This window comes from Styela clava, chromosome 9 (genome assembly GCF_964204865.1).
Source record: "Styela clava chromosome 9, kaStyClav1.hap1.2, whole genome shotgun sequence".
Taxonomy (NCBI): Eukaryota; Metazoa; Chordata; class Ascidiacea; order Stolidobranchia; family Styelidae; genus Styela; species Styela clava.
Window position 1 is genome coordinate 21,690,918 of NC_135258.1, and position 17,164 is coordinate 21,708,081.

At 38.0% G+C, this 17,164-nt stretch overlaps 2 protein-coding genes and 1 long non-coding RNA gene across 3 annotated transcripts; 2 read left to right on the top strand and 1 right to left on the bottom strand.

Annotated features, from left to right (window-relative positions):
* Positions 1 to 1,667: 1,667 nt before the first annotated feature.
* LOC120339665 (uncharacterized) lies at positions 1,668 to 2,487 on the top strand. Its single transcript, XR_005569227.2, has 2 exons — positions 1,668 to 2,016; positions 2,235 to 2,487. It is a non-coding gene; the product is annotated as an uncharacterized LOC120339665 (long non-coding RNA).
* LOC120339663 (transmembrane protein 169-like) lies at positions 2,266 to 8,227 on the bottom strand. Its single transcript, XM_039407831.2, has 5 exons — positions 7,869 to 8,227; positions 6,038 to 6,226; positions 5,143 to 5,316; positions 3,659 to 3,893; positions 2,266 to 3,135 (listed from the first exon to the last, which is right to left on the bottom strand). Exons 1-5 carry the CDS (start codon positions 7,984 to 7,986, stop codon positions 2,832 to 2,834), a joined length of 1,020 nt encoding a protein of 339 aa, XP_039263765.2. The 5' UTR covers positions 7,987 to 8,227; the 3' UTR covers positions 2,266 to 2,831.
* A 1,257-nt stretch (positions 8,228 to 9,484) lies between these two features.
* Positions 9,485 to 16,620, top strand: LOC144427417 (52 kDa repressor of the inhibitor of the protein kinase-like). Its single transcript, XM_078116604.1, has 3 exons — positions 9,485 to 11,059; positions 11,166 to 11,660; positions 16,252 to 16,620. Exons 1-3 carry the CDS (start codon positions 9,485 to 9,487, stop codon positions 16,618 to 16,620), a joined length of 2,439 nt encoding a protein of 812 aa, XP_077972730.1.
* The last annotated feature ends 544 nt before the right edge of the window (positions 16,621 to 17,164 follow it).

Genomic DNA, 17,164 nt, shown 5'->3' on the forward strand with positions numbered 1-17,164 from the left:
GTTTTATGTTCACTTTTTGATAATGTTTAGTAACATATCTTTCCAGTAAGGGGGGGTGTTGTGTATGTTAGTATTGTGACGTAATAATAGCGTCTGGGCCTACTCGACGCAGACGCGTAATAATGGGATTCGAGTTGGCTGTTGTTTACGTGATGGTACTGTTTTGCTGCTAAGATTAAAGACTATTCCATTCATACGAACAACGTGTCTATTTGCCTCCAATATAATAAGGGACACGACAACGTGTGAGACCGGGTCAAAAGTTTTTTTTATCGCTTTTGCCAGCTCATTCTTGGTAGAGCGTGTATTTAGTGCAGTGGCCGCAATTTTACATAACAAGAGAGATTCTCTCGACAGTGTCAGACAAGACTCGAAACTGTTTTTGACTGAAATGAAAACAGATATTATCAAGCTGGTGGTATTTCACTAGGCTCAATCTCCATATTATACTAATGATAAATAGAGAATAAAGTTGCTTTTTTGTCAGGGGCGTATGCTAGTAAAAAAGTTGTCCGAGGGGGCGCTGGTAGAAAAAAGGTCTATTCAGTATCCCGAGATTTTTTATAGAAATGTAGAAAGACATGAAATGTTTTTTCAACACACTGAATTAAAACCAAATTTGTAGCGTGGTATTTTTGCAAGATGCCACAGTCGTAGGACTTCTCGTTTTTCACATACATAAGTGGTCACGAAACCTTATCTTGGATATTATACTTCTCTTGAATGCTTTTGTATTATTGTATTATCAACCATTTCAACTAAGATAAAGCCTATTTCTGAAACTGCCTCGTGTTATTACCCAGTAATTTTCGTAACTGGCCATCTATGCGGGCATGCGTTTTCCATATTGTAAGGCTTAAAGAGTATCTATTGCTTAATTTCCAAACGTGAAAGAATTGAATCACTCGATTTGACGCCGAATAGAGCAGAATACACAACGAAACAACACTGTATTACGAATAAAAGTTGTCGGTTTTTATACATGAGAAGTTTGGGGGTTATAGTGCAATAGTTGCATAATAGAGCAGATGTTCGGAGAGTTAGCAACAATTTAGAAAACATAACCCGAAATATCTGGGATGTTTGAGGCAGAGAATAAATAGAAAAAAAAAATGGTTATGCATGAAACACATTCATAATATGTATTAGCCCACATATTGTGCAGCGCAGTCGGTTAGAATATTTGAAAAATTAGGACGGGGGGCATCTTTTTGTCGACGTGAAAAGAGTTAGAAGTTTAGACCAATAGTGAGACAATTTAATTCTTTTTAATTCCCTTAAATTCCGTCTTACAATCTTTGCAAGGCGAAAAAAAGATCACTCGAATATGACAGTCATAGTCTATGAAAGGACGTATTAGTTATTTATACAAGTAAAGCACGCACTCACGGCACGGGCAAGTGATTTTTCATTGGCGTGTTTGAGACACAGACGTTATAATTCATGGGAGATCATTGTGCCAAACTTTATTAAAGCTTTTGAAATGCCCAAATCTTAGCTTCTCCATATCGATCGAATGTCCCTTCGGGCCACCCCGGGCCCGTTCGATTACCATTTTGTTCAATGCTGTATCAACTACAACCTATCTAACTTCCTGCTGTCTGGAAAATAGGATTCAAATAGATATTTGTTGAATGGCATTGAAATGGGCCTGTGTTCATGAAAAGTCTCAATGCATTCCATGAAATATTTTTAATATAGACTTTAATGTTGCAATCGCTGATCACATGCACAAAATTACTTTATTCCACTGCAGAGCACGATAGATTGTACCCATCAATTACGGAGATACCACAAGTTATAGAAACGTTGAATCAACTATCGAAAACAGTCTTATTGGTACAGCGATTTAGAAGTAAAAATGAGCATTGCCTAAATGAGTGGACACGAAAGCCAAAACGAAGTAGCTCGAGTATCTAATCTTTACTGTACCGGTACGAAACCGTTTTCTTGCCGACTTGGACTGACCAGTGACCACTAGATCGCAACGATCGAGCACGCCAAACCACTACCAAGGTAGGAAATTTTCAATTTTGAAGACAATTTTGGGTACTCCTGAAGTATGCGCACCAAGATGGCGCATATCCTGAACCCTAACCTGGTACACAACCTGAGTTCAGGTTGTGCGCCATCTTGGTATAGTACCGCGCATGCAGGAACTCATTTCCACCTGTGATACATAGTTAAATTGGTCGCTCTCCATCGACGCTTACTTAATATTCGTTTTCTTTCAGCTATCTACATATTCACCTTCACACGCACAACTTAAAAGCAACAATCAGATATATTAAAAAAGCAGTGAACATAAGAATACCAGAAAAGCCAACAGTTTGTTGTGTAGAAACAAGTACCGGAATGTAGAAAATACTTAGAATATGGCACATAATTAAAAATTGAAGTAGAAAAAAATTTCATTTGGTAAAATACACTTGATAGGGCACAATCTAAAAGAACATAAATGAGAAATCATATTTTTTTTTTCATAAAGTCTAGTACTCAATTAAGTGAAAAGAATACTGATGCCACAGTAATTAATTTGTTTTTATGGACTAATGTAGGATGGGGGTGGTGCACCAAACTAATGAGTGACATTAAAAGGGTGTATCAGTACAAAAACGTGCTATATTGTATTGAAGGCATGTATAACATTGAAAAATTCCATGATTGTTAAAAAAGCCGCTGGCATAATATATATGAAAATAAATCTATAGTATAAGTTGATTCAAACACACCAACGAGTTTCAAACTCTAGTCTTGGTGTGTTTTCCAAACTATGCTATCAAGATCCGAATGGACGCATATACAAAGCGATGAAATAAGAAACATCTGTGCTACAATGCGCTTTCCATTCTATGCGATGCTGAGCCTCCAGCTGTAGGCAAGGAGTTCCTGTCTCGAGAGGCAGTGATTGATCCTCGAGAAGGTAAAAATGTTTCGCTATTTTGTTCGGTGTTTAGAGTCGCACACCTACCCTGATGCTGGCTTTGTCTCTGTCCATTTTCTGTGTCAGAAGTGTCAAACAGTTCGACAACAGTGTAAGGCGAACAGTCTTCGAGGTTTAATATCCCACACAACCACCCACAAAATCCTTTCTCCAGACTCCCAACCTCATCCTTCCAATTTGTAAATGACCATCTGAATTATCAATGTTTATTAAAAGTGAGTCGAATATAAGTTATTGCAGATCTTTATTGTGAATTCTAATGCAAGCCTTTGTTAAGAGATTGTCTGATTAATGGCTTTTGAGAGCTAAATGATAAAAGTTAAGGGTGTAATTTGAGTACAATTCCCCTGAGGCAAAACATAATTGAAAATTAGAAAATCCAATGTAATGTACTATATATATTTAATATATATATATATATATATATCCATTCATCTGATTTGTTTAGCTTATATCAAGTCATAAAAAAGTACAAAGCAAGTTGGTATCTAATCTATGTGGAATAATAATGCATCTTATTTTGAGCGGGTCATATGATAAGTTAGCTACCAATTAGTTTAAAAAATACTCTTACAAAATGATATTCAAAATCAAAACTATATTGAATTTGTATCGAGTTGGAAAAACCTTTTACCTCTTTTAAAAGGGGTATACAACTAATCCTGTTCCCTTTATTATTTTCACTATTTAGAAAGCAAAGTACGTAATGCTTACCTTAATTGAACAAATGCAGCATATATGGAAATCCCCAGTGTTAAGAAGACGATTATAAGAGGAAAAGCAATTACCAGCAGAGGACATATAAATATTTTATGCCATATTGTCCTTTCGTCATAGAAATGATTGAAAATATTTTGCCATGTGAGAGCACCAAAATAAAATGAAGCGAACATAGAAGCTATAAGTATAAAGGGGAAAGCCAATATTGAAAGCAATATAATGTGAGGACCTGAAATATAAATAGCCAAGAATTAATGAAATATAATCATAATTAAATTAAAAAAATTAAATTTTTAATTACAGATTTAATAATATGTGTTTTATAAAACTATTTCATCAGAATACTTATAAAAAAAACGAGATGAAAGCAACCTCGCGGATTTAACAACACAAATTATATCTGAGTATGTCAGATTTATGTACCTATAACCTGTGTATATCTCATACCTTTATACAATTTGCTATTTAGTGAGGCAAAAAAATACTTGTGTTTGTGGCCAGTGAACAGTAACAAAGTAAACGAGAATAACGGTCAGAGACCGAAGACTTATCGATCGAAAGTTAGGGGATCCCCCAAAACAGAAACTGCGGTTCCGATTCGAAAAATTCTGCAAACCCGAACTGGATTGTTTTGAATAGTTTTCAGCCAATATCAAAAATGTAGGAAACAATAGCCAACTCCCCATGTCGTCGTCGAAATATTACTCGAGGAAATACTTTTATGAAGAATTCTGCAAAATTTATCTGAACTGGATTGTTTCGAATAGTTTCCAGCCAATAGCCTATTTACCAATCCTATATTTTGTGTCAAATACAACGGCGCTAACCCGGGTTGCGACGGCTATTCAAACACAGCCTAGCGATATTTTGGTGAGAAATCTGCAACCCCGAACCTGATAGAGGGATATGGACATTGCTTAAACTTTAGAGAGTAATTATAAGTAACGAGATACGATCTCGCGGCGTGTATCCTTCACTCTGACTCAATAGCGTGGAAAATTTCTCGAAGGAAACTTGCGCATCGCGACGACGTCAAAGTTACATGAGAGATATGGACAATGCTTAAAGATTAATCACGAGATACGATCTAGCGGTGTGTATCCTTCGCTCTGACTCACTAGCGTGAAAACTTGCGCATCGGACACGCACACACACATTCAGCGCGTCTCGAAAATCTCTCGCTTTGTGAAAATCCAGATCTCTTCATCATTAATTAATCAATGACTCGCTAATTATACGACATAATTCAACCAAAATCAATAGGCTACTGGTCCGAGATATGATGAATGCACATGCAAAATTTGGAGCAGATTCAACCACGCCTTCGTGAGATATCGCGTGCATCTAACAGACTGACAGACAAATACCTATCAACATACTTACCGATTAAAATCGATAAGTAATAATCTTCACTTTCGACTATTTACCGAATTAGGCCACAACTTCACCTCATAGCACCTTGACTCAAACAGACTAACCTTCTTGTAATCCACAACCACAGTCAGAGTCTTTACGCTCAGGCAGTGATGAAGGCATTGAATCAGGTGAATCAGGAACAGAATTATGTGACTGTTCATGAGCTGATGAGATTTCCAGAAGTTCTCGTTCTGTTAAATCTAGCCTGACATCTACTACTTGTCCTTTCTTTTTACCTTCAAGATAAAATGAAAATCATATTAATCGCAAAATTGTTCCAAGATCCATTGAATCTTTCAAAGATTTGTACTGTTACATGACTGATAACTGGGACTCATGGTTGGAACATTTGAATGAATAAAACACATTTTATGATGTATACGAGTATGACCTAATTTCTCACTCCAAGAATCAACCAATGGCAGTTCCGAAATAGGATCAAAGATTATTTTGGGAACACAAAATTAGAATGAAAAATAAGAATATTTCCTACAAGACCTGGTGATATTGTCAAAAACAAAAAGAACGAAAATTTCCCCAAGTCATCAAATGTGAAAAAACTGTCAGACTATAAAGGTCAAGATTAAAGACAATCAGAAATGTTAATTGAAAATGTACTGGTAGCTAGTTAATGGACGTCTCACATAGGTGCAAAACATGGATGATGTAAATTGAATTATATGATGTTGGAATTATATTATTCTTGACCATGACAGCAAATTTCTCTGTGGAAATGCCTGCTTTGAATGGTTTTCTTCGTTTTTGATCAATACCGGTAAATATAATGTATACAACAAAATCCACCATCTGTAATGTTCATTCTGGCTGATTATTGTTGTGATCATGTTATTTCAACAACACAAAAGTACATGAATTTTCCTTTTCTAAATTTCAGGCTCTTTGTTTTTTCTGAAAAATTATAATGTATAGGGATAGGCTAGTTATTACTCTATTCACCTCTTGTTATTGTGCCTGTCATTGTTACAGGTTGACTGTGTCCCTTAGCTCCCACTTTTCGCCAAGTACAAGTCCAATCATGCCAATGTTGATCTCCATCTCTGATATTTGGTTCAATTCCATTATTTCCAGGTTTTGGTCGTTTTCTTCCATCCAAAGTCATGCGAGCATAGTTGTTTGGGGCTTCATCTAAATAAATATTTAACCAAATTAATTTCCATTTTAACCCTTACATGGGCCATTCCAAGCAAAAGTTGAATTCCATCAATTTTTTAAAAAGTGTAGTGAAAGTAATTTTTTTTATTTTTGATATCAAAAGACATTGGAATTTTATTGGACTGCATTCATTTCATCGAACAATTTAAAATTTCACCCAGGTTTTTATGGTTTATAAAAAAATGCCCGGAAATGTAGAAATTTTGGTATAATTGACATATTTTGTGATGATTTCTGACACAAAGTGTTTGATTGTGTGGTACAGTTGTTTCATATGGAATTGACGCACTGGATTTAAGTTAATAAAGTTTGAATGTTTGCAGTGCTGTAGAACATTTCTTCACCCATTTAACGATTTATTACCAGAATTATAAGAGATGATAGATGCCGCTATTCCGAAGTGGAAAAATGTCCTGTAGTGTCACATACAATATGCACATTATTGGCATGGATTTACAGTGTTACATTAAGTAACTTGAGCAACACATAGAGGGGTAGTTCAGCTACTGCACCAGAAAATATTATGGGCTCCTACTGTACCATCGCAAAAATTTACAGCACAGCACAACGTACTGTTTGTGCATGGTGGATTTGCCATCCTGTAGTGTCAACCTATATTTTACTATATTTTTTTTATTCACTAAGTAAGGTTGGGTGTAACTTTTGTGCAATTTTTTACATATTCAATAAAGAAACTGATTGGACAATGAAACAAAACATGTAGCTGAAAATGTGAAAATATATTGAATTTAACAACAAGCAAAATTTCTGGAATTGTCCTGTAGTGTCACTTGGAATAGCCCATATTTATAGAGATACCTTTGTATCAAGCAATCCACAAGTCGATATAAAATAAAGTAAAAGTTAACTGTTGATAGTGACAATCACATCCACTTAAATATGTTCAGTGAGTGGGGCATAAGCCTCAAGATATTTTTTGGGCACTCCCGAAGTATGTGATACCAAGATGGCAGAAACGGGAACGTAGTATGTGTACATGCAGACATGGTTAGGGTTAGGCGATAATTTTATTCCAATTTTCCTTATTCCAGTTCTACTACGAGTTCGAGGACTAGTGTATTTGTACCTAAAATTATGGCCTAACCCTCACCTGGTACACATACTACGTTCCGGTGTCTGCCATCTTGGTACACATACTTCGGGAGTTCCCGCATGTTTAAATTAGGGACAGAATTTATTTTAGTACAATTTTTTCTTCACCACTAGCCTAACATGAATCTCCAATAAATTCTGAAATTAGTGAGCATTGCTACATTCTGACATTGTGCTTTAATAAAATGGGTTGTCTATGAGTGAAGCTAATCAGCTACTGTACGGTAACTTTCCAACAAAAAATGCCTCGTTAGCACAGCATGTAACACAGACTTTGGGAGTAATATAAGTTTGTTTTTTAAATTTAATGGCATGAGGTCTGAAAATTTTGTTTGTAATTAAACAGCAACTGTTTATAATCTTCAGCGACATTAGACAATGTGGAAGAGAACATGTTACATCACATGCAAATACTGGTGTGCCAAACTGGACTATTTGTATTTGCGAGATTTAAAAATATGTAAATAAATTTTGTGACTTATTTCTTTCAATTGAACCATACCTCTAATTCTGGAACCCACATTCTGTTGTGGTACATGCCCTTCCATTCTTGATAAACTAAGGAAGTCCGAATCAACTCCTCTATATTGATTCCGATCAATGCTTGATCCTCGCGACATTCTTTTGTCGCACGGTACCGGTATCGCCAAACACTCCAACGGAGAACTAGCCTATCAATGTAATGAAGTTTCCCAGACCCTTGACCTCGGAAAAATTCTTTTCATACTTTACCATTGCAAAATTTTGAATGCTCATTTTGCGAGTATTTTGGACAGTTGACCCTTACGAAATAATAAACATGCTCAAAACCATTATTTTTAATAAAATACAACACCACGTACCGCTTACACAGTTTTACATCAACTGCCACTGCTCTACCTTTTAAAACAAAGGCACAATCATCAGAATTATTATGCCTGTTCTAGTTTTTGACATGGTGGTCAATCCATAATTTTTAGTATTTATATGTCTGCTGTAATTTCATCAACCTTAATTTTAAGTGTATAAATTTTATTCATTCATTGCTTTCACATTATGTCTTAGTTCAGCTTATTATCCCTCTGCTACGCAGACAGATTCAAGTGACCCAGGTTGGCAGCGGCCACACCAACAGCCTTATGTGTACACGCCCAGCCACAGGCTTCAGGGATTTATAAGTCATTAAAAGTCATTCTAACTAATGGTTCACAGTATGGTCATGTCATTTAGGATAGGATTTACATATTTATCCCGGGGGAGAGGAAAGCCGATAAGACGGCTTATCCATATGGCGAACCACGGCCTCTCGTCCGGTTACCATTCCAAGTCGGGTATGGGATTAGTTATATTGCTTGTTTGGGGAAGCATGGACTTGGTGGTGGAGGAAGCCGTAACCGACCAGCGGTTACGTGAACCACCCAAAGACGGCGAGGAGTCCAGCAATCCTCTCGCACATAACCATCCCTGCATGGGATTCGAACCTGCGAACCCACGCAGAGTAATTAGAGGTGTGGTGGCGAGCGTAACCCAACGCTTAGCCCGTTGAGCCACACCGCCGCGCCAAACAACTTTATCAGTTTTCTTTTTTATTTGTTTGAATTGCATATGATATATTTTGGCAAAGAATCACCATATTCGTTTACACGAGATCTCGATGTAAAACTGATGCAGGAGTATGCATATGCAGATAAATAAACCGACATAAATTGAAATCAAGCCAAGGATACATTTTACGGGGGTCGGAGGTCGGGGGAAGGTCCATATCAACGATTGTGCGTGGCACGCGACAAGATTATTTTAAAAAAAATTGGCACGTGTCCTCATTTGGTAAAAAAAAGGTATTCAATCTGCCACATTGGTCTATCGGTACCGTGCCACGGCTGGCATTAAAGACCAACTTCGCGAGTCAGGAATTTTTTTTAAATTTAATGACGCCATCACAAACAAAAAAACGAACCCCATGTAACCCACAGAAACATAGGCGTAGCCAGGGGGGGGGGGCCAGAGGGGCCATGGCCCCCCCCAAATTTTCAAGAATTCCATTCCTAGTCCACCAGTTTTGTGGCATCTTGTCTCGTCACGCTTGTTGATTGTCATTGTTACGTCACAAAGACTTGACCGTTCGCTCTTATGAGCAGTATGGGAAAGACTGTTTTGCAGGCTTTCGGTCAGTTGCTCGGTCTTGATTTGTTCTCGCCGGATTTTTATTCGAAACGCTTGAATTTTGATGACCAAATTACTTCGATGGCTAAATTTAAACAGGCGAAATTAGATAGCTTTTTCCAGCGAAATAAAGACTCGCTTTCCGCAAATACATCAATAAGCGCTTCTCAGGCTGTGGATGCACCGGTTACGTCAGTTACGTCTATCACTTCTATTCCCGAAGATGAACTAATAATCAACGAAGGGAAAACAAACGATCTTGGATTTGTTCTTAAGAAACATACACAGCTTACCGATGCGGAGAGATACAGGCTTCTAACTTCGGATGGTCCGAAAAACGTGACGATTCTGGATACTGTTAGACAAAGTCGTCGTAAATTTCTCAAAAAATGGCTTGACGATAACAGATTTTGCAGTTGGTTAGTTTACACCCAACTCTCTGATGGGCGTGGTTTGTGTAAGATATGCATAGTCATGCAAGCACGTTTGAAGCATGGAACTCTCAGGGACACTGCCTTTGTTACAAGACCATGCATTGACTACAAAAAATTTATGAAAAAGGCTGTAGCACATCGAGACACAAATTACCACCGAGAATCAAATACAGCTGCGAAAAATTTTGTCAAAAGCATGGAAACTGGTCAAAATGTGCGTGCAAACATGGAGGCCCAATATGCTACGCAAACAAAAGAAAACAGACGAATAATGACTTCCATTGTCAAGACTGTCATGTTCTGTGCTTCGGGTAACATACCCTTGCGCGGACATTCCGGGGATAGTGGAAATTTTGTGAACCTTCTTCTATTTCGTATCGACGCAGGGGATGAAGATTTGAAATGGCATTTCGCTCGAATGGCCGGAAACGCTAAGTACACAAGCCCGATGATACAAAATGAAATTCTCAAGGTAGCAAGCGACATGATAGTGCAAGATATCGTTATGAAGGCTAATAAATCGTTTGTGTCCGTAATAGCCGACGAATCATGTGATATTTCTGGGAAAGAACAACTAAGCATCGTTTTTAGAAATGTGAAAGGTGGTGAAGTGTGCGAGCGCTTCACAGGATTAGTGGAAATGGATTCTGTTTCTGTCGAATCGATTTCCTCAAATATTTTGACCCACCTCTCTGGTATAGGAGTGGATTTGCAAAAACTTGTGGGGCAAGGCTATGATGGTGCAACGACAATGGCAGGTCACGTCAGCGGTGTGCAAAAACGCATTCGTGATAAATACCCGCGCGCAATATTTGTGCACTGCGCTTCTCATTGTTTGAATTTGGAAGCAATCATCAGAAGCACCTGTGATATCATTCGTGAGACTATTCGTTTTTTCAGGGAGAGCCCTAAAAGGCGCGCGGGTTTAGGAATTAACATCCCTTTGTTCTGCCCCACCAGATGGTCTGAGAAGTACAAGAGCATCCGAATCTTCAAATGCAACTTCAAACGAGTACTTGAGGCTCTTGATTCTTTGGCGAGAGATGCTAACAGTGAGACGCGGGCGAAGGCTTTTTCTCTGAAATCTGCTCTAGAAAAGTCGTCGGTTATCTACGCCGTATGTTTGATTGGTCGATATTCGGCACTAATGGAGCCACTAGCGCGCACTTCAGGCGGTCGGAGTCAGTGTGCCGTCAGTAAAGAACCTCACATCCTCTCTTCAGAGCGTTATCGCTGAAGAACGCAATGACTCTGAAATCGCATTGAATATTTACAAAGAAGCTTGTGAAATAGCTGGCTTGAAAGAGTTGACAATACCCAGAGTAGTCGAAGTACAAGTGTATCGCGACAATGTCTGTGCTGATTCAGCATCCCAGTATTTTAAACGTTCCGTATATCTCCCATACGTCGACGGCTTGAGCTGCTCTATTCGGGAACGCTTCATTGACAATCCATCATTTTTTTCATTGCTATCAATTCTTCCACCGAACAAACCAGTTCACGTGGATGAGGTAGAGCATCTGTATTTATTGGATAACCTCCAGAATGAAGTGAGACTGTGGAGAACTTCTTTAAGTTCGGACGTTAACGACGAATGTTTGGAGGGGCTTCTTCTGAGCGCTCGAGATTATCCAAGCGTGTACACCGCAATACAGATCGTTATGACGCTACTAGCAACCACCGTTGAGGCTGAGCGGTCTTTCTCCTGCATGAAACGGGTAAAGACATGGCTGCGCTCATCAATGACGTCCAATCGCCTTTCTGATTTGTGTGTGCTTCACTGTCACCGTGAAATGGTCACCGAGGAGAAAATTAATCGAGTTGTGTCAAGCATAGTTAGCGGGAAGCGAAGGATGGACTTTTAATCGGGGCGATGTATTTTACTTATTTAAATTGCGTTGTTAATATTTGTTGTTTCAAATAAAAAATTGTTTATTAATGGATTTTGTATTCACAAAAATCCAGCTGAGTAATTGAATCAGTTTGCTTGTTGACCAACTGTTGTTGTTTTGCGCTTGAAGAACGGGTGTTTTAAACTCAATATAATTTCTAAAATTTTCAAATTTGGCCCCCCCCAAAATTTTGGGCTGGCTACGCCACTGCACAGAAAGTTTTAAAATGAACAACAATTTAAACCTTTTAGAGGAAAATATAATCTTCAACTACTGAAAATTGAAGCAATTGGTCCAGTAATTTTAGTGATTTTTTCGCAAGAAGAATGAGAAGAATATTAACAACAAAGTCAACAATATAATAGGCTAACAAGCGATCCATATGTATCTTTCGTGCCGTGGTTCCCCATATGACTAAGCCATCGTATCGGCCTTTCTCTCACCCAGGAAGAAAAGATAAATAAATATTGAAATATTTTGCAAAGCGGTGGCTCGCCAAATGGATGATCTGTTGAAAAACATCAAAATTACTATCAATCATGGATTCCATACCCACCTGCAATGGGAATGGTTTGCATATTTTATGTGTATGGACATTTACACAAATCTGGAAAATCACGCATAAAATAATCTTTCTTCCGGCACCACATACTGCTGAAGAAGTTCATTAAAATGACGCTGTCCAAGAAAAAATTTAGCAAACAGCATACCGATGAGCGCTTGCAAGCTCTAGACTTCGAGTTGCCAAAAATAACAAGTTTTTTTGGCCCATTGCGATAAACAGTTGCAAGCCCCTAAGTTAGATCAATATATAGGTATACATAATCTGACCAAATGGCTGATTATTCAAATATTTCTAGACTGGGTAAGTGGAGCTTTTAATAAAAGCCTTTTATGTTACCCATCTTATATCTTGCGTGGCAAATAATAGTTCCTATGGGCACACAACCTATCAGTCTATATTTGATCACCAGGACTATCAGTGCAATTACATGTTACACACATTTCACATATTCACCAGGCTATTTATGAAGTGACCTTTGATAAACGTGATTCATGCCTGTCTGGTTTTCATGGCACATATATACATGCCTGATTCGCTAGCGCGGAAAATTAAAATGTGCGAAAAATCGACAATTCAAACAGCCACTAATAGCTGAATAAACAGTGCTTGCAAATTCTAACAATATAAATTGACTGATTATAGAAAACATGCATCTCTTGGCTACCCATGTGCATGCCAAAACCCAGACCGACTAACAACTAAATGAGTCTCGCTTGCTACTCAATTTGTAGCTTGGATTTCGCCACTTGCATTTGTATGTTGACCCTCGCACGACAAAATTTCCTTAACAAATTCAGGGAAATAGAAATTCTAATTTGCATAGCAGAATCACCGATTGCGCACAATTCTGCAATTACTCGTAGAAGGGGACATGAAATCCAGACTGAACTTGCGATAATCATTAAATATTTAACAAGAGCATGTTGATTCATAGGCGGATTAAATTTGGTTAGATGGCTGACTGTCTGCAACCATGATTTTTTTTACAATCAACATAAAACAACCAAACATGTAAACTTAAAAAACTTTTGCTGTGCAATATATAAGATATATATATCTAAAATTTAAAAAAAACTCTATTTCGCCATCTCATGGAGAAGTTAGCTGTGGTCGCAAGTAATGATGACCTGCAGCAATGACATTACGAATATATATCTAAAATTTTATTTCGCAATACGAGTTTGGTTCAGCTTTTTTGGGTTGCTTGTTGTATGGTCTAAAATTTACTCGCTTTGTCAAAGAAAACTAACCCATCCCAAATATTTCGAAAAAACTTCCTGAAAGTATAAATTTCTGTGTGATAATGACCATATTTCGTTTGTAACAATATAAACATTTTTAAATGACACATCGCTTTTATTAAGTATATTGTGCGGTAAATGTACTGCTATTTACTAGCAGATGATTATCAAAAGACAAGAATGAAATGCAAGAAGGTATCTGAAACAGATTCTAAACGAATATCTGATTTAGAGACTACACATATGGATGATTCAAGAAAAAGGTGTGCGTAAAATGGTTTATCTTTTGAAGGTGCTGAATGTAGGTGAAATTTTTTTTACATTTTTCCAACAGATCTGTTTTCCAAGATTTGTACTGCGCGGATCCCATAGGTGACTGTGAACTACTGCCAGTTCATAAAAGTACCAACAAGGGAAACATACGGTTAACAGAAGTGAGTAGCAGTCTAAGTCGAGTTTCCTGAGAATTATTTTTTTGGTATATACCAATGTTTTCTTCTAGTTTTATATGTATTCAAATCGTGAAATTTTTCAAATGGGATTTCATTATTTGGTGATCATCATTGATAGCTTGTATTCTCTACTGGATTTTATATTAATAAAACGTATCATGGTAGATACCAAGCACTCATTCGATACATGTATATTCACATACTTTATAATGCAATTACGGTTTCAGAAAGGCTGTCATGCCACAATCTGCAGATCTTCCAGTTTTGACAAGAGGAAGTAAGCTAAAAATGTTTTCAGTATGCATTAACAAGACAACACCTAATAATTTCACCATAGGTGCTTGAATGATAGCTGAATTATGATCAATTGTTTTCATCCTGTTCCCAGTGCATTTTCAGCGAATTTTATGTTCAATTTTTATTTAGTCTAAGATCATCATTGATGTGAACGGGTTTACAACTATCTTTAATAATTTTTCAGCTTATTCGATGAAGATTCTATTGTCTCTTGTACTCTCATGCGACATATTTACCAAAACTGTTTCGAAAGTGTCTTAACCTAGAAGTCCTAGCTCGTGTAGCGCTTTAAATGTTAACTTGTGGATATCGCTCGTTGCAATTCCACCTAGGTTATAGCATTCTATTTCTGATCTTGGTTGACCTTCAAATTTTCTGCTTTTCTAGCGTATATATATATATATATATATATATATATATATAAAAATTAATACATCACTAACAACTACACCTCAATGGCTATGGCTACCTACTAACTATATAGTCAAATATATCCTATTTGAGTTTCGCGATTAGCAAACACGAACACTAATTGTGTGGTAAACTCTTCCATCCGATTGGATTCAGTCTGAATAGGACTGGCATTAGCCAGATTCGGAGAACCCGTGTCGAGGAACGGGTCGAATCTCTCAAATCAGTGACTGTTGAACTCCAAGATAGTATAGCCTGATTTAATAGAACACAAATAAGTGGTTAGAGATCTTGGAAAACCCGACCCAATAAACAAGTCCTGCCACAAACTTAACGGAACCAAGCACCAGTGTTTGCTGATTGAGAGCTGAGTGACCCAGCTGTCGTCCGGTGTTATTCTCACAAAACAGTCGATACAATAATAATTGGATTATAATTAGAAACATAGCATTTGCTGAAAACAATGAACGAGAACTAAATATTTCATACGGCAAAATAAGTCAATTTTGCAGTATTATAATATCAAAACTATGTACAATTCAAATCTACCAGCACTATACAGATTTTAAAAAAATATATAAGATTTAACAGCATATACATACCCAATGTTTTGACTCTCCGTGCAACACAATCAAACGAAGTATACTCTAAAGTAACTTCAATTCAACTTGTATGAATAATATATTGAAGCACCATTTACTGTGCTAATGTTACTGTAATACTACCCTAACCGCTGCGCTAAATTATATCTCAATCACAATTCAGAAGCCTAATTTCGAACCCAAATTGTAACTTGATAAAAAAAAAAATATGTGTTAAAACAAGGAAACAATATTCATCACATCACATTAATTGTCACCGTTCAATATATTTCCCATCACCATTGTATTAATTCAGGTATTCTACCTGGACGAGACTGGACTCTTCTGGCGTTTGCTTCCGAACAAGACCATGAGTTTCAGGGGAAAACGGTGCACTGGAAGAAAAAAAAGCAAGCAAAAGATCACTCTTCTGGTGGGGGCAAATATGAGCGGCAGTGAGAAGTTCCCTCTTTTGGCGATCGACAGTTCCCAGAAAACCTCGCGCCTTCGAGAACAAGGAGATTCCCGTTAAGTACAAGGCAAACTCGAAAGCATGGATGACGGCGAAGCATTTCGAAGAGGTGTTGCGTGAGTGGAACAGACGACTTGGCCAGTAGGGACACAGAGTGCTGCTCTGCCTTGATAACTTCTCTGGCCATCCAGAGATCCAACTGGAAAACATTAAACTGGTCTTCTTCCCACCCAACACGACAGCAAATTCTCAACCAATGGATCAGGGAATCATAGAGAACCTCAAGCGCCACTACAAGAAAATCCTGCTGCGTCGCCGTCTCGAGGCCAGGAACGAAGGAAAGTAGTTCGAGTTCACATTGCTCGACGCTTCATAACGTTTGCCGTGCTTGGGAGCAGGTCAGCGAGTCGACGATCAGAAACTGCTTCCTGAAGGCCAAGTTTATCGAAGAGGAAATCCAATTTGAGCTTGATGATGTTGATCTGCTTGAGATCTGGGAAGCGCTGCCTGCCGAGGAAAAGATGCAAGAGAACGAGGAGATCGAGCTGTCTGACTTTCTTGAAGCTGATGAGCGCATCGAGACTGGTGGTTTTTTCACACTGGATGAGATTGCAGAGGAGATGTTGCGCAGCGAAGAGCCGCTTAAAAGCGTAGATGATGAGATACATGTTGAGGAGGAAATCGTTTCGTTTGAGGATGCCCAGCAGGCATGGCGCACTGTCCGAAAGTTCATGCAGCAGAGAAGCGGGAAGCCCAGTGTACTGTGATGCAAGCATGCGATCGGCTAGCTAGACGACGAGGTGCATGAAATCCGCAGAAAAAACATGTGTCAACTGACTCAGAGTCTCTGACACTCATTCCTCAGAGTTTTGTGCTTAGCTACAGTAGATAACTTGAGAGAACACATTACAAGCACATACATATACTTTTGCCGTTTCACTGCCTTTTAATCGTTTCGTTCGTAGCGTTTATTGTTTTGTTAAAACAGTAATACTGTACCTCATCCTCAATGTAGCATATTAGCGAGGGTAAGGGGTGGCATAGTAAATATATTTTATATTGAATTTAGTTGGTGACGATCAAAAGTGGTACAGTAGCGAGGGCGGCATATTAGCGAAGTGGCATAGTATCGAAGTTTGACTGGCTAATTTGAATGGTAAATTAATAGTTGTAGAAACCATTCGATGACCAGAAAGCGATTTGCGTCGGCCAGGCACAAATTTCTTAGACAGTACTAGGTTGATATTCACCTACCATTTGTGGTGACTGATGAGTACGCTTTTTGTCACGCTTCCTGCATTTCAATCATAT

Bases quoted from the DNA above. Each gene is read 5' to 3' on its own strand.
- LOC120339663 (XM_039407831.2), bottom strand. From the start codon at position 7,986: ATGTCGCGAGGATCAAGCATTGATCGGAATCAATATAGAGGAGTTGAT. The intron at 5,317-6,037 runs GTGAATAGAGTA...TTTATCTTGAAG, and splicing joins GACAGGCACAATAACAAGAG to GTAAAAAGAAAGGACAAGTA. The intron at 3,136-3,658 runs GTAAGCATTACG...TTGATAATTCAG, and splicing joins GCTGCATTTGTTCAATTAAG to ATGGTCATTTACAAATTGGA.
- LOC144427417 (XM_078116604.1), top strand. From the start codon at position 9,485: ATGGGAAAGACTGTTTTGCAGGCTTTCGGTCAGTTGCTCGGTCTTGAT. The intron at 11,060-11,165 runs GTATGTTTGATT...TCCTCTCTTCAG, and splicing joins AGTCGTCGGTTATCTACGCC to AGCGTTATCGCTGAAGAACG. The intron at 11,661-16,251 runs GTAAAGACATGG...GCTTGGGAGCAG, and splicing joins CTTTCTCCTGCATGAAACGG to GTCAGCGAGTCGACGATCAG.